The 19230-nt window shown below is 46.6% G+C and overlaps 7 protein-coding genes across 7 annotated transcripts; 5 read left to right on the top strand and 2 right to left on the bottom strand.

Annotated features, from left to right (window-relative positions):
* Window positions 1-703: 703 nt before the first annotated feature.
* Window positions 704-2077, bottom strand: H6S33_000645 (uncharacterized protein; the record flags this gene model as incomplete). The annotated part of the gene is made up of 4 exons (XM_044832045.1): window positions 704-1019; window positions 1078-1682; window positions 1746-1816; window positions 1903-2077. 4 exons carry the CDS (start codon window positions 2075-2077, stop codon window positions 704-706), a joined length of 1167 nt encoding a protein of 388 aa, XP_044700204.1.
* A 363-nt stretch (window positions 2078-2440) lies between these two features.
* On the top strand, window positions 2441-3489 carry H6S33_000644 (uncharacterized protein; the record flags this gene model as incomplete). Its single annotated transcript, XM_044832044.1, has 3 exons — window positions 2441-2654; window positions 2737-3249; window positions 3311-3489. The coding sequence occupies 3 exons, from the start codon at window positions 2441-2443 to the stop codon at window positions 3487-3489; spliced, it is 906 nt and encodes a 301-aa protein (XP_044700203.1).
* Window positions 3490-3689: 200 nt separating this feature from the next.
* Window positions 3690-4333, bottom strand: H6S33_000643 (uncharacterized protein; the record flags this gene model as incomplete). The annotated part of the gene is made up of 3 exons (XM_044832043.1): window positions 3690-4117; window positions 4192-4267; window positions 4313-4333. The coding sequence occupies 3 exons, from the start codon at window positions 4331-4333 to the stop codon at window positions 3690-3692; spliced, it is 525 nt and encodes a 174-aa protein (XP_044700202.1).
* Window positions 4334-4731: 398 nt separating this feature from the next.
* H6S33_000642 (uncharacterized protein) lies at window positions 4732-5748 on the top strand (the record flags this gene model as incomplete). Its single annotated transcript, XM_044832042.1, has 3 exons — window positions 4732-4745; window positions 4841-5640; window positions 5696-5748. The coding sequence occupies 3 exons, from the start codon at window positions 4732-4734 to the stop codon at window positions 5746-5748; spliced, it is 867 nt and encodes a 288-aa protein (XP_044700201.1).
* A 1800-nt stretch (window positions 5749-7548) lies between these two features.
* On the top strand, window positions 7549-8953 carry H6S33_000641 (uncharacterized protein; the record flags this gene model as incomplete). The annotated part of the gene is made up of 5 exons (XM_044832041.1): window positions 7549-7902; window positions 7978-8258; window positions 8700-8771; window positions 8831-8856; window positions 8910-8953. 5 exons carry the CDS (start codon window positions 7549-7551, stop codon window positions 8951-8953), a joined length of 777 nt encoding a protein of 258 aa, XP_044700200.1.
* Window positions 8954-11253: 2300 nt separating this feature from the next.
* On the top strand, window positions 11254-13224 carry H6S33_000640 (uncharacterized protein; the record flags this gene model as incomplete). Its single annotated transcript, XM_044832040.1, has 3 exons — window positions 11254-13013; window positions 13091-13110; window positions 13181-13224. The coding sequence occupies 3 exons, from the start codon at window positions 11254-11256 to the stop codon at window positions 13222-13224; spliced, it is 1824 nt and encodes a 607-aa protein (XP_044700199.1).
* Window positions 13225-18795: 5571 nt separating this feature from the next.
* H6S33_000639 (uncharacterized protein) lies at window positions 18796-19155 on the top strand (the record flags this gene model as incomplete). Its single annotated transcript, XM_044832038.1, has 2 exons — window positions 18796-18834; window positions 18997-19155. The coding sequence occupies 2 exons, from the start codon at window positions 18796-18798 to the stop codon at window positions 19153-19155; spliced, it is 198 nt and encodes a 65-aa protein (XP_044700198.1).
* Window positions 19156-19230: the final 75 nt, after the last annotated feature.

Raw genomic sequence — 19230 nt, 5'->3', positions numbered from 1 at the left:
TGGAACACGCACTGCCTTACTGCTGAGCACTTATGATCATTTGAGATCCAACTTAAGCGTCGTCTCCTAGTATCAATGAAAAATGCAGGGGCTTGGCCTACAAAGTACAGTAGGCGTACATATTTCTCAGTTCCGGCACCCAGTATACTTTCATTGCATATTACTGAGCATGGGAGCTGTAAAGAGTCTTTTCAGCGGCAAGTGGAAATGATAATATCACCAACAATCATTTACAAGCAAACCTTTTTGAGAGCATTTGACTAACAAATACCGCATGTGCAAGTTTTCAAGCCTTCAATACTCTATCTTGATTGCGCCAATAGTCTTTTGGCGGAATCCGGGAATTTTTCTAGACACAGGTGTACTTGTATGGCGGGTGGGTCACCCTCTATACATACTCTCGCCTTGTTCGGCGTTCCCCATCCTCGGCATACCCCACCAGCGAGTCTTATACTCACACTCATATTCCAAATGCAATTGGAAGTTACCTGTATCTAGCCATAGACGAGCCATCAACAAGAGCACTATAAAATATAAACGAGTGATGACCCATGATCCTATTTATCGATCAACAGACCTACCTTGACATTGAACAGATATATCGATTCCGGTCCATATTTTGAACTGTGATTTCACACGGAGTTTGTCGTTTGTCATTCGTGGTATAATTTACATGCTCCCGCACCTTCTGATCGAAGCCCTACTACTCTTCTTTAAAGACGAACACCTGCTTTTTCCCGCCAAATGCCTGTCCACTACGTGCAACGGCCTCTTTTAATACTTCCACCTTTGTGGTGGGCGTCCAGATAGTCTCCTGCACGGGCGTGTCCTTGAATTCGCCCGACGTGATATATCCGAATATCTCTTCCACCATGGCCTGTTTCTCCTCTGGGTGCTTGTCGGACCAGGCTGAGACCCAGAAGCCGTGCAGGTGGAGGTCTTTGAATATGAAGAGAGACGTGGGGACGGTGATAGGCTGGCGGGACATGCCGCCGTAGGTTACGAGATGGCCTCCGTGCCTGTGGGGGTGGTGATATCAGTAAAATTGGGGCACTGAAGAAGGGGAATAAATCCTACCCTAGTTGCCGGAGGAGATCTGTTGTTGCTTTTCCGCCAACGCAGTTCAATCCAAGTTTTATACCCTTCTTTCCAGCGAGTGCCTTGACTTCTTGCATCTTATTCCGGTCCGCAAGCTCTGATTCTGTCACCACCACGTCTGCGCCTAGCTCTTCAAGCTCCTTCTTGAGCTCGTCGGCATTGTCCCTATCTCTGATAACATTGACGCTCTTCAACCCCCACAATCTCCCAAACTGGATTGCGCTCCTTCCCACACCAGAGTTTGCGCCGTTCTGGATGAACCAGTCGCCCTTCTCCAGCGGTGTAAAGTCCTTCAGCATGCGGTAGGCCGTGCACGGGTTCACTGAGACGGTCGCAGCCTGGATGGATGTGATTGCTTTGTCGTCCGGGATCTTCAGCAGGTTGGAGGATTTGGCGGAGGCGTGGGTGCGCCAGGTTCCGAAGCCTACGCTGCGCATGATTGCGCGGTCGCCGGGCTTGAAGTCGTCCACTTTGGCGCCGACGGCGACGACTTCGACGACGCCTTCGTTGCCGCCGACGGCGGAGGGTTCGGGGGTGCCGAGGGCGGTGGTTAGTGGGGGTTTGGAGGGGTAGACGCCTTCAATCTGGCGGGGGTGTTAGTGTGGGAGGGTCAATCATAAGAAATATATTGCTAGGGATTTCCAAACTTGGTTGATATCTGCTGGGTTGATTGGAGAGGCCAGGAACTTGACGGTGATTTCATCGTTGTAGGCTGGAGCTATGGAGTATGAGTGTAGGCTTCATAACGACGACGGTCATCCGGCGTCAGCAACATGTTTCATGAATTGACTGGTGTTTTCGAACGGCGGGTGGTGGCGGCGGGATACCTTAGGACGTCTTGAGGCCGGCCGTATTTTGAGTATACGAGGGCTTTTGCCTGCGTGTAGCCAAATGCTGAGACGTAGCGTTTGGACAGAAAGCATGGAGTAGGGCTGCGGCGCAGAGATGCGAGCAGGGTGCGCTTCATTGTGCAGTTCATCGTTTCAGCTCACTCGAGTGAATAGAATATTGGGTGTTTCTGGGATGAAATGAATGGGAGAATGTTTGCGAATGGAGGGCAGATATCTCCAGAGTTGGTGGTAGATAACTGATATATATTTATCTTATCGGAAGGAAGGAACTGGACTGGACCTCGGGTCCTAACCAGCGACGTCATGGATGATTGGCGAATTCCCCAGAGTTCTGTAAACTAAACATGCAATCCCTGGCAATATAATTCCCCTCTTCTAGCGCATTCGCTGTCAATCTCTCTCTTTTCTCTCTCGCTTTGTCTTTCACCCTCAGCGCTGCTCCTTTCCCGTCTTTACTTGCAACTGCTCACCCTCTCGTTATATATCTCATCATGTACCGACGATCTTCTCGTGTTCCAGAGGACGATGAAATCTCCCTCATCTCCATGCAGGAGCTCGCCCCTTCACCTATTGAAGACGACGAGGCAGACTACTACTACAATGCAGAGCAGCTATCTGTGAATCCTGTAGAGAGGAAGGCTACCGACCTTTCCTCTTCCAATTACTCCAATTACTCACAAACTTCGTCCAATCTGACCTTCTGGTGTAAGTTCTTGAGGCAGAAAGAAAAAATCTCGTTTTCATTAGCGCCGGATTACACTCTACTAACTGTCTGCTCTACTGGCAGTGGCACGATCACAAAAATACTCGTCCTACGCATTCAGCGCCTTCCTCGGTCTCCATGCGACAACAGTCTCCTTGACACCCCTCTTCCTCGGCCTCGACGCTGGAAATTCCTCTCTTCTCCTTGCGCGCACCTACTTCTACCAGTCGCACCCAATTGTCGAATCAATACTCATTCCCGGGTCGCTGCTCCTGCACGTTGGGTCCGGGCTGGGGCTGCGGGCATACAGACACTACCAGCAGAGGCAACGTTACGGCGGGAGTCCCCCACCGGCAGTGTCGCAATGGCGTCTGAGGAACTTCTCGGGTATCAGTCTGGCGGGATGGGCCATGCTACCGTTTGTAGCGGCGCACACAGGACTGCTGAGGGTTGTGCCTTTGTGGGTTGATGGTGGGAGTAGCGATATCACGTTGGAGTACCTGGGACATGGGTTCAGTATTGGAAGGTGGGGGAAATGGATTGGCACCGGGTTCTACACGGTGATGGTTGGGCTGGTGTCCTACCATGTCGTTTTCGGTGAGCAGCCTTTGGAATGGAAAGTAAATCATTTGTGCAAAGTTAACTAACTGAGGGGCAGGTTGGGCAAAATACCTAAAAATCGACAAGCGGCGGCGCATAACAGGTGCTACAGCTGTAGCAGTAGCTGGCACATGGCTTTCAGGGCTTTTTGTTATTGCCAAGTCGGGGCCGGTGAGAGGATACCTAGGAAAGCATTACGACCATCTTTACAATGTCTTTTTCATGAGAGCAGTATAAAAGTTTTACGGGGGCATGTAATATGAATTGAAAGCATGGAAATGGGATGAAAAGTGCAGCGTTTTGCGAGGCGCAAATTATTTGATAAATAGTCTAGATAGTACATATTACACGCTAGCGAAAGTTATTGGTACGATTACAGCGGCGGAATCGAGTAATGATACCAAAGCTGTTAAATACAGGCTTTTCTCCAGCTTCTCTCAGTCCGTAGGCTTCGCTGGATCGTATCTTTCGTACCCTTCATCCTCCGTATCACTCTCCTCCGCCGCCGCCGCTGCTGCTCCTGCCACCTTTTGCTCCTCTGGGGCCGCAAATGCCTTCTTGAACCCACCGATTGATGCGGCCGGCACAACCTTCTTTTCCTCTTCGTTCCCAAACGCGCTCTTGAACCCGCCCTTCTTGAACCCGCCAGCTTTCTTTTCATCCGCGGCGAGCTTGAGAGGCTTGATTGTGATGACTCCAGCTTTCTCGTCCTGCCGGCGCTCACGCTCCCGGCGCTTCTCGGCCGTGGAAGGGTCGCGCTGCATAGCTTTCATCTCCTGGAACCGCTTCTTGTGCTGATGGTCGTAGGAGTTCTCGTGAGCTTCGAACTCGTTCATGCGGGAGTAACCCTTTGAGCATAGTTCGCCTAGAGGACGCGGACTTTTAGATATATTGTACTAATTTTTGTTTTGCCAATTGGGTATAGAGGGAGGAGGGTACAGTAGAATGATTTCCGGGCCTGGACTGCGCTCTCTGTTTTCGGGGGTGGTATTCCACCGCTGGTACGGCCACCGCCCTGAGGCTGTTAGCATGGCAGTTGGGACGATGGGAGGTGAAGTACCTCGCCAGTTAGTCGTGACATTATTGCTTGAGGGTATTAATGTATCTGCGTGTATGCCGAGAGATACCTAGGATTCCGGAGGTGATAGAAGCTCTGTAGGGGATCAGATCAAGCAATTGTGTGTATCGCAAAGAGAGGGGGGGGGGGGGGGGATCCCCAGGCTGAGAAGAGGAGAGCCGCACTGCACTGCACAGCATCTGCACGTCGAAAGACCCCCCGTCCTTTCTATTGGGCGTAATCTTGGCAGACGCACACAAAGAAGGCGAGTGACTCCGCTTTTTTCTGACTACGACGGGATGATTGCCACCAACGTCCACCACCAGCCCCACTACAACCAACCTCCATCTACCTCCATCGCATCCCCCCAGACACAGGAAAGAAAAAAAAATTCTAGGAACCTCTATTTCACATAATTAATCATGCCTGACACCTCGTAAGCTTTCACTCTCCGATTAAAAAAATTAGGGAAAAAAAAAAAGGAAGAAAAAAAAATTCCTCTCCAGCATCAGCCTCTAACCCCCGAAACAGAAGAGCCAACTGGGCCGACGATGAAGAGTTCGATGACCCAACAGTCCTCCCCCCTCAACAAGTCCTGTCAAACCCTGACGGCACAAAGACAATAATTACCTTCCGCTTCAACGACGCCGGCAAGAAGATCAAAACCACACGCAAGATCCGCACCACAGTCGTCAAGGAACACGTCAACCCACGAGTCGCAGAACGCAAGGAATGGCCCAAATTCGGCGCCGAGAAGGGCCACCCCCGCGGCCCAGATCTCTCCACAACCTCTGTGGGTGAGAACATCGTTTTCCGCCCCTCATCAAACTGGAAGAGCTCGAATAAGGAGGAGAACAAGGAGGAGGACAGCCTGAGGGATCAGCTGAAGGATAAGAAGGTTGCCTGTCGTATCTGTAAGGGCGACCATTTCACGGCCCGCTGTCCGTTCAAGGACACTCTTCCGCCTCTCGACGACGTTGCTGCGTCTAGTGCTGGTGCGGGTGATAGCGGCAATGCGGCTGAGGATGTTGGTGGCTTGGGAATGACAAAGGGAAGCTATGTCGCTCCTCATCTGCGTGGAAAGAAGGGTGCTGGAGAGACTATGGGTGGTGGAAACTTCAAGGACAGAGACGACCTTGCAACCCTTAGGGTTACAAACGTGTCTGAATTTGCGGAGGAGAACGACCTGAGGGGTATGTTTGAGCGTTTCGGAAGGGTCACGAGGGTATTCTTGGCCAAGGACAGAGAAACCGGAAGGGCAAAGGGCTTCGCATTCATCTCTTTTGCGGACAGGAGTGATGCGGCGAGGGCGTGCGAGAAGATGGATGGATGTGAGTATCTTTTGCATCTTACCACTTTTCTATCAGATACTGATAGAGAATCTAGTTGGTTACGGGCACTTGATCTTGAGGGTCGAATTCGCCAAGAAGTCGGCTTAAATCTAACAAAACTTTTTTCTGCGTTTCTTTTTTTCGCACCCCCCTTTTACGGATAATTTTAGGTCCAAAAAAATATCCAAAATACTCAAAAGTTTTCTCCTAGTTGCTCCTTTTTTCTCTTCCTTATCTCTTGCAAAAACAAGCACGGATGTCAAATTACAACCCCTGCACTTTAATTGCTGTTGGTTGCGCCGAAGATGTGCTGAGATTGAATATGCGATTGCTCGGTGACGAGGACCAATCCTGGAACGTGGCTCTCAGTGTCTAGTCGCGGGATTGGTAAAGCATGATATTTTTATTTTCGTCTCTTCTATTCTCTCATGAGTTGGTTTCTTGAAACCGTGAAGAACTGTTCCATAATAATGTCAATTCCACTGAGGTTGGGGAGTCAGCAGTAAGCAAGGCGGATTTTATATCATAATCAAGGTATGGAGTCAGGTCAGCTAAGGGCTGTCCCTTGTTTTTCAGTCAGAAACTTAGAAATCCGGTGAATAAAGAAAGATTTTCCAATGCCTAGCTGTCCTATAACCTAAAAATTCTTTATCAGCCGGAAATCTACTTGTCCCATCTACTTCGCACTGTCAATAGTCGAGCGTGTCCCAATGACAGTGGAAATGACAGTATTTTGGGCCGAGCAATCCCTGTGTTTTGTCCAAGTCCAGGGACGAGTGAGTCTTGGTGATTACAAGTTAAATCTTTGATCTCCAATTCTCCATGGTCTAACCAAATTGTACGAGTGAGTCGAGCCGGTTACAGTTTAACCACTAATAGCTACAAATTCTACAATTCCATACCCACCCCATCCAAAGAGACATGATTAAACACTTAAAATTGAAGGAAGTCCGAGTGTCTATGTCTCGAACCTGTCCTTGGCTGAATATTGAACTTGTCGTTCCGAACCCACCAAGGTAGGTATCTGTCCTTCTTGTGACGAATATTTTAAAAAGTTCTTTTCCATATATTCAGAAGGCTGGAAATTGAAAAAGAATGGAGACGCGGGGAATCGAACCCCGGACCGCTTCTATGCTAAAGAAGCATTATACCACTAAACCACATCCCCTTTGAACAATGAGCGAATTTAATGTTTCCCGAACACGATATGTTTACATTAGATCATGATAAGGTAATGAACTAGCGATCGATCCTCATTTTAGCCGGAAATCTCGCTTTAACCGCGCACTCCTCCACAAAATGGCTCCCAGAAAGTCCATACGCAGAAGATATATTCGCCAAGGGTCCCGTGAAGATATCGGAAGGTCATCTTTATGTCTTAACCGACGGCTTTGCTACATGGATCTGTTCAATCGGTCCGATCCCGCCCGATTCCCCGGTCCGCCGGGGCCGGAATAGATCTCACAATCCTTGCCCAAGATCGTTTATCAAAATCGGCCGATTCAAGTTACACCAGAAGTTGCGTTGAGGAAAAACTACTTAAGATGGTTGGTTCTTGTTTGTTGGTTTGTTTTGTGATATCGTTGTGTGAAGCTCGATTGGAAAGGGAGCGAGTGAGTTTTGGTGACGCTGAAGATGATAAAGGTAAGCAAAAAACTTATCGCAGGTTAACAAAATATTCGAAGGAGACAAAATGATTGCAATATTTGAGCCAGTGACTTTTCGGTTTGAGATTTAGTCACTTGGCAAATCATGGCACTCGACTGACGGCTTGCGCTTCAGATACCTGACGATCCAGTCATTCCTGTTTATTTGGATTTCAACGCCCTAATACACCATCACGACTATATCCTTAACTTTGTATACCTAAATAACTAAATATCGCATAATATCGGGGAAACCGTGGCCATGTCAGTTCTTCGCGCGACACAATTCGTTACTAATCATGACGTCGGTCCATCAACTCGCTCCTTGACTACCAGGCCTCGGAAAGTCGTACAGCTTCGGGATCTCCTGGTAGTCTATCCGATTGTTGTGTCCATCGCCAAAAGTCTTAATTTGAAAGAGCTGATTTCTCTGACATTGACCGACAAGAGTTGTTTCGCTTTCCTACGTGGTGGGGATTGGGGTGATGACTTGCGTCATTGGAACAACCTGAAGTCAAATTGCAATGAGATTTGTGAATTTAACTCCACACACGAATATCTTCCTCCTGTAAAGGACATTAAGGCGTGCCACAAATGCAGGTACGGTGTCTGCAATGTAAGTATCCTAGCTACTCACTTCTTTAGGCTTCGATAGGTATTTAATTGATAGCTAATATTTGTTAATATACAGCACTGTGTGGGGCCAGTAGGACATCTTGGGAACCCTCGCCGTCAGATATGCCCTAGCTGCGTTGAGAAACGCTTGGCTTCCCATAGCAGATATATGAACAAACCAGAACTCCCAAATTGCTCGTGCGCAGGCGCCGAGCCATGGCTGTGTCAAATGTGTTGGAAAGAGAACTACTTTTCCACCTTTCAAGAATCTGCGGGTACATGCTGCGATTGCGATTGCAAGTTCGTTGTTGGGTCGAAAACCGATTTCGTCTGCAAATGGTGTAGAGGGAAGATGTTGTAACTCGGCAGTTCTTTTGAGGAGGTTGGATGTATCGACGATCTACCTGTGATGCTGCTGAAGTGATGTAAGAGTTATTACTGTGTTTTGATACGTGTTCTTTTGTTGATTTGTTTATTGTAAATTTTGGCACGGGTGTTTGGAGTGGTACAATCTGTTGTCCTATTCTTTCTTTTCTTTCCTTTCCTTTTTCATGTCTATAATATATTACTACATATCTTTCCATTCTAAATATAACTATCCGACCAGGTATTTCTGCCTCTACAAACGTCAGTTCATCTGATGAGCTGGGGCATCATGTACATGTACATGCATGCGCAGATATGCCGTTGTACTACATGTGCATTTATTGTAGACATTCAGGCTTTGGAAAACTAAAAGAACGATATACACACATTTTCCGGCTCAATCGTAAGAAAGCTGGATAAAGAATCGTCTAGGCACGTTCCCTCTCTCGATCGTTGGACGTTGCTCCACATTGTGGTACGGGGCGGGACAAAGCTCAAGTACATGTATGTATCACCGGTAGTTTGTGCACTGTCAGGATCAATCACCAAAGATCACTCACTAGGGTAATAGCCCTTGGTATTCCTGGCGGTAACATCCATGAGTAACGCACTTACACATTTCTGTTTCTGAGAATGTTGCAGCAAAATTGAAACCTAACCACCCCTCGCCGGAAGATCACCCCTGATGGAACTGTGAGGTAACTCTACGGCCATCACGCATCAGTTCTTCAGGAATCGTTCGCTATTTCGACTCACACAAAGCACAACTCTTCCCGTTATCTATGGATTGTTGGATGACTCTCATTAAAGTCCATACACCCGTCCCTCTCCCCCTGGCCATGGCTTATGTCTCGATACTACCTATGATCCGTTTCAATTTGAATTTCTTTAGTTTTATCAATCGTCTTAATGGCTGAAGTAAAGACATCTTAAGTCCCGGGTTCAAAAAATTAACAATATGCACTTTTGCTGGCGGCCCGGGCCGCACCCTGCATGTATGTACACATGTACCAAGTACTTATGTAGATACAACTGTACAGCGAAAAACGTACGTACTTTGGTGTGACAATTTCGAGCAATATATTAACTGCAGAGTCCCTAGAGTGTGCCTCCACAAGTCTTGTTGGCCCAAAGTCGCGCCTTAGTCTCTATCCCGATGGGTTTATAACAGTGCAAAGGGATGGGTTGAAGGTTTGAAAGACCCGGCATAATGGAGGTGGTCACCGGAACGCCATACTAAAGAAGAGTCGGCAAGAAAGGAGGGTTTCGAGTCCTATCTAGCTACAAACCCCAAGCAGGTATCAGCGGATCATGGCTCACCCCCACGAACTCTCCGAGTATGGTGGTTTTCCTAAGGAGTGCAGCATGAATCATTATGCCATGGAACAGATGCGGGGACCCGATAGACCGTTCATTCAATTCCTGGTTCTAGTTGACAACCGGGTAAGCCCGGTATTAGACCTCGTGATCAGCGACAGGTTTCCAACTTTCGGGCTCAATAATCGCCTTACTTCCCATGATCTATTCGTGAAGAAGGGCAGCCTTTCATAGACCTATAATACCGCTCATATGCCTGATCTTTCAGCACAATTTACACAAAGGGGCCAAACGATATGTTTGCATCCTACATTGACTAGCACCATGTTGCGCTCCTCCTCGTCAACCCTAGTCACCACCATATTGGACCCGATTCTTGTATCACTTATACAACGTAACGGAAGATTCTATAACTAAAAAAATATATGGAATACGAGAGTTCTTTAACAATATCAAAGAGTTCCGATGTACAGAAAACCCTGCTTATCATACGATATCACTTCAAACGATGTTTACACAGGATCAATTGGAGGAACTTGATCAAGCATTTGCAAGTACCCTCATCCCGACGGGTGCGAAGCGACCAACGGGGTGGAATTGCCAGACATGGACCAGAGATGCAGTGTTAAACATGGGGTTGCTTACGCTCTTGACGGACCGGAAGGTGGGTTGCAAATGATGGAGTTGATCGAATAGGTGGCAGATCAGATGCAACATGAGACTGCCGGTGTTGTTGGCAAAATACCTTTTATGGATGGTCACAAATATAGATATGTTCGAGTTCCTAAGCGGTCATACGTTTCTTTTCCAGGCATGTCGATGTGTTATTTGAATCACAGAGAATCGAACGTGAACGGGACCTATGCAGAACGGTACGGCGTGCAAGTAATCACAGATATTTTTACTCTTCGGTCTTTACCTCGCCAACTTGATCCATAACTGCATATTTCTATATATGCGGTGGATTGGAAACCGATCTCCATGAATTTAGAGAAAATCCCGGTTCCCATAGGTGGTACACTGTGTGTACACGTACAGTTTATACCTGAAAATGAAACTGTAAGATATTCTGTGTGCTGGTTTAGTTTGACATATGCGCTATTTCCCATTCTTTCTTCTAATTAGACAGACATGCAAAAAAACGGGGTGAAATTAGTAGAACACCATCGGAACATTATAAAAACGTTATGTTTAGAAATCTCCGCTATTCCAACTACATAGCTATGATAATCTTGTAGTGCATCTTTTTTACTCTAAGTACATGTAGCTGCAAGCGGTACATGTAATTCAAGCGGGCGTTAAGGTACAGTGACGCGAGTGCAAGTATGATGTAGTAATGTATATATATATATGGTATACGTGAGAACGTAATATGATGTGCTTGTAACTAAACATAATCAGAATATTCGCTAGATCATTGTAAATCGCTATGTGCATATTGCCTTTATATACTCTAGAGACGTTCATGTAGCCATGCTTGTACCTATAATAAGTGTGGCTGCTAGAAGGTATGTACTCTAGGTTGTAGTCACACGTGGCAAGTGCACGAGTGATTGGGTGTGATTCACATTCATCACCTCGAGTAAATGACACCTGGCTTGGCAACAATGTCTTCAGCTCTTGATGTCATTCTTGAACATAGCATCATTAAACACCAGAACACGACAAAATGTCCTCTCGATCTACATCTACGCTTCCGAGAGTCCCCGGAGATATTACTTACCTACCGGTTAAGGGAAAATCACTAGATCTAATAACAGAGGAGCAACTATTCGAGCGAACTGAGCTAGGCATGATATTTGCCAAACCCCCCTACAGTGAATTAACTAGTGAACATGGGTTTCAGGCCGTACTTGAAACCCCTTTCGTTCCTCTCCCCGGTGTTGAATTTTCTGGTCCGGCAGTTCAAAGTCACGACCAAGACAATGAAGTCTTCAATTATCTCCGTTTCAAGCATCTCAAGGAGTCAAGGGAGAAAAACGTAGATGGCGAATTGAGAAACGTTCGCTGTCTTCTTGATTGGTCTACAGACGTATCTATTGCTCTGGAATCAGCCGTTGGGAACAATCCCGGGACAATGGAATCTATAGAGATCGGGGTTTTAACTCTTGGGGAATTTCTATTAGATGAAAAAAAGCTTTTTGTTGGTGTCCAGATTATCAAACTTCATATACATGGACGCCCATACATACAAACTGTAAAGGTTGTCAAGGAGCTTTTCCCCGGTCATCAAGATATTAATATCGACATTGTCTTGGGTAAAGACTTTTTGGATGCCTGCCCCGGGCTTGCCTTACAGCCAGTGCTATCTGGAGGCTCACTTGAATTTGTTCCGTGGGATCATCGTGGCCAGGAAATTAATCCCTATAAAAGCTCATTTACCGTCAACGAACTAGGCGAACTGTTGGTGTACGTTTGTGGCCGCTCAGAGAAAGAAACCTCTAACCCGCATGCACGCGCTGTAGAGGATCCTGGGGTATTCCTGGAAGAGAGGGGAGCATATGGCGTCTTTTTTGGGCCAAATTCTCCTTGGAATATGTCTTTAATTTCAACAATAAGAGGCACTCCAGTCAATGACACAGCGTTGATAGAAGGCGTAATAGCTGTATCAGATCTCTTGATAGATGGAGGGTTTATCTTCGGGAACCCTACCTTTTCTTCTGTCAGAGTTTTTACAGATTCTTCATTGGTTGTCGAATTACTAAATTCGGATACGAAAATTGAGGAATATGAAAAAAAGGGGTGGAAAAACAAGGCAGGGGTTCAATTAGGCATTGCTGAGCCTGTGTCGAAGTGGGCTCATTCGATTCGCGATCGATACAAATCAGTCTGCCATATTCCATGGGTGAAAAAAGATCTTTTCATCTTTGAAAGGATTGACAAAAAACGAAAAGGGCTTCAGGCTGCCCGTCACCTGGCCTCATCTGGTCTGAAAGCAGAGTTATATCTGTGTGATAAAGATCTTGGTGACGTTCGAAATTCTAATAGAGATATAGCTGGTTGGGAGGAGCTGAGATCTTCTGATTTTCTATACATGATCGCTCCCAGAGTCACCTGTGGTACATTTATGATCAAACAAAAAATAACCGACTTTGTTGACAGCCGTATTCAAGCAAATGCAAAGGTTCCTCAAGAAGATGTGGAGGCGCATCCTAAGCCACACTCCATACAAAAGTTTTTTGCAAGTTACTTTCGGCCTGAGGACTCTTATGACTTTGACTCAATTATCTTCAACCTTACAGCCTACCGTAAATTCAATGCCATGAAGATTCTTGAGGCTTTGGATAGCTCATTTACGAAAGAGGTTGTGAGAATTGCAAAAGAAAAGAGAAGATTACCGGATTCTCTTGAATTTTTTAAAGAAGATGACGGGAAGATTCATTTCTTTCATAGGGATCCAGACGTATTTTCACGAAAGCCGTATCAAGAGTCTGTTTTGATAGATATTCTCATGGGCGATTACTCCTCCATAAAGAATACCGCAGCATTTAAAACGCAGAACGTAGAAAGTTGAAGGATATCAAGGGTGCGTATTCTGATGCCCTAGCCGACGGTAGAAATACGAACGAGAAAGCTAAAGCATGGTTATTGAGTAGAATCACCTTTAACCCGTGGTACGTACCGGGGCCACAAATTATAAATAGGGCCTCAGTACATGTCTATGGGAAGGATTTAATATTATTGGGGCCAATGATAATTCGTCATAGGGATTGATTAGCATCATAATCAAGTTTGGTTCGGTCTAGTTTTATAAACTCATGAATGGAATGTGCTTTAGAAATTAAGGATCGAATAGAATGGACTTTGTATTTTCAATTTGTGCTTAGTCATATCGCGTCCGGTCTGGCAGCAATCATATAAGACGGAATCGAGAGGCGCTACAATCAGCCTATCTCTCATGCATTTTAGCAATAAGAAAGCTAGAATAGTGAATCTTTGCCATTAGTAGCTTGCGTGATCATGAGTGCTTTCAATGTTCTTTGTAGGCTATATAGGGAAAATCGGCACCCCCCCTATATCGCTATTCGAGTGATATTTCAAGACCGAAATACAACTGTTAGAATTGGTGCAAGTATCGACAATATAGTATTTACTTTAATTACTATGTATTTTGACTACTACGTATACATATACCCACTATATGATCAAAAACCTACAGTGACAGAAACATGGGTAAAATAACTACCGCAGTCTTTGGCAATGTCGTACCATGGCCACTGCGGTAACACTACCGTATACTTCGTCAAAATACGGAGATAAAGCGGCATATTCTCACAATTCCGTACTGATGCGGTATCAGTTTTACCCCTATTTCTGATACTGTACATAAGTACATAGAAGACTATAATTAGTCTTTTCTCAATAAGCGGTCACATCATCACCCATCACTCGACTTGCAAGTCGCGATCGATCAGGGCCTATGTATGTACTCTATTATTCCCTAGTGGGCGTAGCTAGGGTCATTAGCGGGGTTTGTGGCATACCAATGCAAGCGCAGTGAACAGCTCACCCGGGTGGACACATAAAAATTAAACCCCTCCGCTAGATGCAGTAAGCTTTCCACGTGTACTCAATTTTTTGCGGTACCACCCAGTTGATTTTAGTTACAGTATATGCTTCTCTTGATTCATATATACCAAAATTAGAGTATGTGTATATATAGGCCCTGGTCATGGAGAAATAACTGTTATTGTTCAAAATATATATATATTCCCGGTGCTGGTGCGCTTGAATCGATTTCCGGCCGCCCCTTCGAATTCGTCCTTGTAAACGCCTGCTGACCATGAGTATAGGTTTCCAATAATAGTACTAGTTGTTACTGGGTGGTTATTACTGGGCGGATACAGTAATTCATGTCAGCCATTGTTTAATGGAGAGTCTTCCCTACATACTGTAGCCTAGGATACATATACATGACCCACGTAGATTGTGAAAAACAACAAGTTCAGTAGACTAAAACATGGTTCACAATTGATAAAAGTTGGTTTATAATTGACAATTTGTGGTTTACATTTGACAACACCGTTGCAAGTACTACTATTCAACTTCAATAACGTCATCATCGACCTAGCCGGCCTTAAGCCGCCATCACATACTTCCATCACCAACTCGAGCCATAGATATCATGGGTGGTTCTTTCTTTGGCCAATTGAGCTCTTGTAATTGTTGTTCGAGTCGACACTCCTGATACTTGGCAGGACTCGTGCCACTATTTTCAACAGCATAAACCTTTATCACTGCAACAACGGCAGTCTACCCCTGCGTATCTCTAACAGTTCTCGTCGGTGTATTGTTAGGCCGTCCAGCGAGAATAGCAGTCCTTGGCTAGCTCATATTTTGTTTCGGTATCTCCAGGTCCTAACCCGACAGTTCAGAGTTTCATCCTGGAGTTTTCTTGATCTCCTCCGCTGGTCAAGCGCGCGACTGTCCGTCCACCCCCACCCCCCCCCCTTCCCCCCCTCGACGAAAGAGCGCCTCACAGTTCTGTTTCTAACAGGGGACTGGAGCATGCAGATACCGAGCCGGCCGTTCAATTGTGGGGCAGTTGGTGGTAATCACTAGTGAGGTTGTTTGCAAAGGGTGTCGGAGCGTTTTGCAAACCACGACCAACCCAATTCGAAGGACAAAGAACACGTAGTTTAATAAGCGCTGATGCATTCGTCCGTAAAAAGGTTGATAATTTTGTGTCGATATTGCAAATCGTCACCGCGAATCACTCGGGCCGAACCCGTGGATTAACCATTTTCCGATGGCTGCTAGGCCGTTCCAGTCGTAGCTGATTGGTTGGCACAGACATCTTCACATGTTCCTGGCTTCCTGGCTGGTTGATCTGAAATTTCCGAACCCGCACCAAGTCGAACGATGTGTGCTGGAATGAGCTTAGTGCCTGCGGAGAATTGATAAGCTTCCCTTGCCTTAATCCCTTCCTCCCGACCGGAAAAATATGAAATTAGTAGGAAGTAACTCAGAATGATACGCTCGGGCGCAGAAAGCTGAATGTTATTAGTACTATAGTAACTAGAGGCTATTATTCATGGCTATTATTATTGAAATGGCTATTATGCCCTGTGTCAGTACTAAGGTAAGAGCGGACGTGAGGACTAACTAAGGCAATTTATTAGGTACGGTAGGTACAAGTATATAAGAGCTGGCTGCTATTATATCTAGGCCCCTTATAGCCTACGTGTCTCTGGGCTGGTATCTATCATTTTATTTTACTTAGATTAAGCAAGATCCAATGCACCTACTAACATGATGTCCCTAGTTGGGAGTTTGTAGGGGTTTGTCTACAAGTTATATGAAGAGATATATTACCTATATACTGCGGACCGTTATAGGGGGACCCCATTATCAGCGCCACGGAGCGCGCCACCCCCAACTGGAGAAAGAATGATAACAATAAGAAACGAATAGCGGGTGTCTTACTGTGTAATTAATTAAGCGAGAGCGGCAAGCAAGGCAAGTGCGTGAGTGGACCATGGGAATCCCTCAGTATCCACACCACCACCGTCCCATCAACCTGCAGCTGCCTCCGCCAGACACAGGAAACCTCTCTCCCCACTCACTTACTCTAAATCTACGCTTATGCGCGCTGTATCTTAGATGCATCTCCTGGTTCCCTCACCCCCCCCCCCCCTTCTTCCTCCTTCCCTCCCTCCCTCCTCCGGCTCGGTGATTGCAGCAGCACCTCGGTCAACAAACCATAAAGAGAACCCCAGGTAGGATCAACAGTCAATAGTGGGTGATCTGGATGCGAAATATTCACCCATGTCACTTTGCGGCTTGCGTCACCCCATCCAAAGAGATTGATTGGGCCAATGAACCTTGAAGCATTCATCATCACGCCAGTCAGCCAGCCCAGCAGTTCTAGAATTCGAAGCACCGATGTGTCTCAGATTTAAGGTATGGCATTTAGATTTTGAACATGCGGCGATCGCCGTTGACAGTGAGGGGAGGGGTGGTGGTGAAGGATTGATTGAAACGCTTTGGATTCTCCAGGTACTGGGATTCCTTTTGCTTAATGCCAGTTTCTGCTGCTAGCTTTAGTAGCTAACGGTAACGGGTCCTTTGCCGACTCCCGACATCCCGCGCATGTCCTGATCATTGATTGGTCTCTTTGGGTGACTTTAGCTAATAGTTACTCTACGGCTGTAGATATATACATCACACTCTGCTGATGGAGGTCATCTTTGATCACTCGTTAGAGGGATCATGGTGCGAAGTGACAAGGCAGGGAACATGCTACTAAGAAGAAAAGAGTACAGTACTACTACATACCACTACATGTATGTAGTACTGGGAATCTCTCATTTCCCGGGAACTTGGTCGTTCCCGGCTCCCCGCTCTCGGTCGCGTTCACCAGCCGGCTCCCACGCTGGTTCATTTGTAACGTGTCGGCGCCCTGTGCAGGCAGGTCTCCTAGTAGTACTGACGGATATGTGGTCATCCTATCCCGGCCGAGCGAGGGTTTCCAAGCACCACTCAAATGCCCCTTTTATTAAACTCCCGAACCACAACTAACCAGTTGGTCCACCCGTCTGACTGACGGGCCCCGGGAAAGGTAGTCTGACACTTGAGCATATTCACTTACTATACCACTTTACTTTTACTAATACTTTTGGATAGGTGTAACACTAGGCAGCAGCAGCAGCAGCAGTACTATTAATATTATGGATTACTCAAAAAATAAGAGACCGAACCAAGACAGATCACACTGGGTTCAGTTCACTTGCAAGTAACTAAGATATGGGATGGTATTACTGAAATCGGGCTATCCAAGTTCCGAAAAGTCCCCATTGCTTCGTGGGTAAATTTAGACCTGCCGCGCCAAGGTAGGGTTGTCTCCTAGCAACGGTGAGCGGTTATGATTACTCAATGAGGAGTTTTATTGAGGAAAAGGTCATGTACAACCAGAGCTGTAACATGTACCTGGGGGGTGGGTGTACTCTACTCTACTCTCACCACTCGTAGGTACTGACTGACTGACGACTGATTGACAGTCGTATGACTTTCCGTTTGATCTGATCTGACATCACACACCCGCTCCTTTCGATGAGCTTAATTTTTTGATTCAGCTGCACGTGGTATGGTGTCCTAAGGGGCCGTCTTGCGAATATTAAGCGAGCACTTACTTGGGTTGTGGGGCTCCACTGGACCAATTGATAGCCTGCGAGTGATATTCCGTGACCACACGCTTCTTCCTCCTGTGTGGGGGGATAAAAGAGTACAGCATTGGGGGAAAAGTTTCCCCAAAATAAAATTACGATAATATTTGATTTCCAAAACATCTTCTAGAGGAAGGGAAAAAAAAGGGGGGGTGGGTGGTTGACTTGAAAATCGTAAACTCGGAGAGTCGACAAAAATACGCTCAGTCAATAGCATTTCCAAGAAAAATCCGTCCGTATGTCGTACCATACCGGTACATGTTCATTCTCTGGGGTAGGGTAGGCGCAACCGCTAGACAAGGGTCTACCTGCATGGGACATGGATTTTCTAGAAAGAAAAAAAAAAAAAAAACACCTGTGGGTTTTCGGTGAGATATTAACCGCGGTCCAAAGAGCTTGTGAGTGGTTGATTTGTTAGGTGGCTTCTTCCTCTTCTTGATCTTGTCTTGTCTCCCCCCCCAATTCCCCCCACCCCCAGCGCAGTGCCTGCTTGGGTGCTCTATTCTAGGCTGAACTCTGGCACTGGTGTCTGAGTTTGGACCTGGAATGTTATGCCTAACACAGCTATTGATTGTTTGTTGTACCTGAACGGGCATGCATGTAAGTATCGGCCGGTATCTAGTTCTGTACCTACACGACATATCGGGATCTTGGCTTGTGTTTTATGATCTCGGTTGGGGAAGGGGCGGGGAGGGCAGAAACCTGTACCTCGTACTCGACGTGGGGAAATGGATTGTGAGACATGTATTTGTTTCGCTGACGACGTCGTCGTCTGTCGGTCAGATCAATGGGGCTAGGGTTGGGTTTCGACTCACGCATGCCAAGCGCTTCTGTCGCTTATCAGATCTTGGGCGTGGTTGTGGTGGGTGACCTTGTCAACGACGACGACCAAGCTGATCAACAGCCACAGCTCCCCCCAACGACATCCTACCTATTCGCCCTTGTCAAACTCCACAGTCCTCACAGTTCAACAGCTTCCCACAAACCCCCTTGATATTATCTCATATCACCTACCCGCCTAAGTAACAGTTATACCTGCTGCAGCTATGTCTGGCGGTCTCGAAAAGGCTCTCTTCAACTTGAAGGTACGGACCCCCCACCCCCCTCCAAAACACGCACCCCATCACCTATTGCCTATAACCCATCCCCCACCTCTCATCTCCCCTCCAATACAGACTCCCACCACCCCCCCCCCCCCCCCCCCCCCGCCCCCCCGCTGAGCACTGACCGTTCTTCTTTCCGTACAGTTCACAGCAAAACAGCTGAACCGACAAGCAATCAAAGCCGGCAAAGATGAGAACTCCGAGAAGGCAAAAATAAAGAAGGTGCGCAACCCGCTCGCCGCCGGCTCCCGGATAACCTCGGCCCTCGCGCCTCTGAATTATACCGAAAGGGCAATCATCTGAAGAAAAAGAAAGAAGAAAAAATAAAGAAATAAAGAAAATAAGAAAAATGAAACTGACGGACAACCCGCCGCTCGC

The sequence above is a fragment of the Morchella sextelata genome (assembly GCF_020137385.1).
Source record: "Morchella sextelata strain SCLS chromosome Unknown scls_1, whole genome shotgun sequence".
NCBI lineage: Eukaryota > Fungi > Ascomycota > Pezizomycetes > Pezizales > Morchellaceae > Morchella > Morchella sextelata.
The sequence above is the reverse complement of the archived record's forward strand: the minus strand, read 5'-3'. Positions and strand labels throughout refer to the sequence as shown.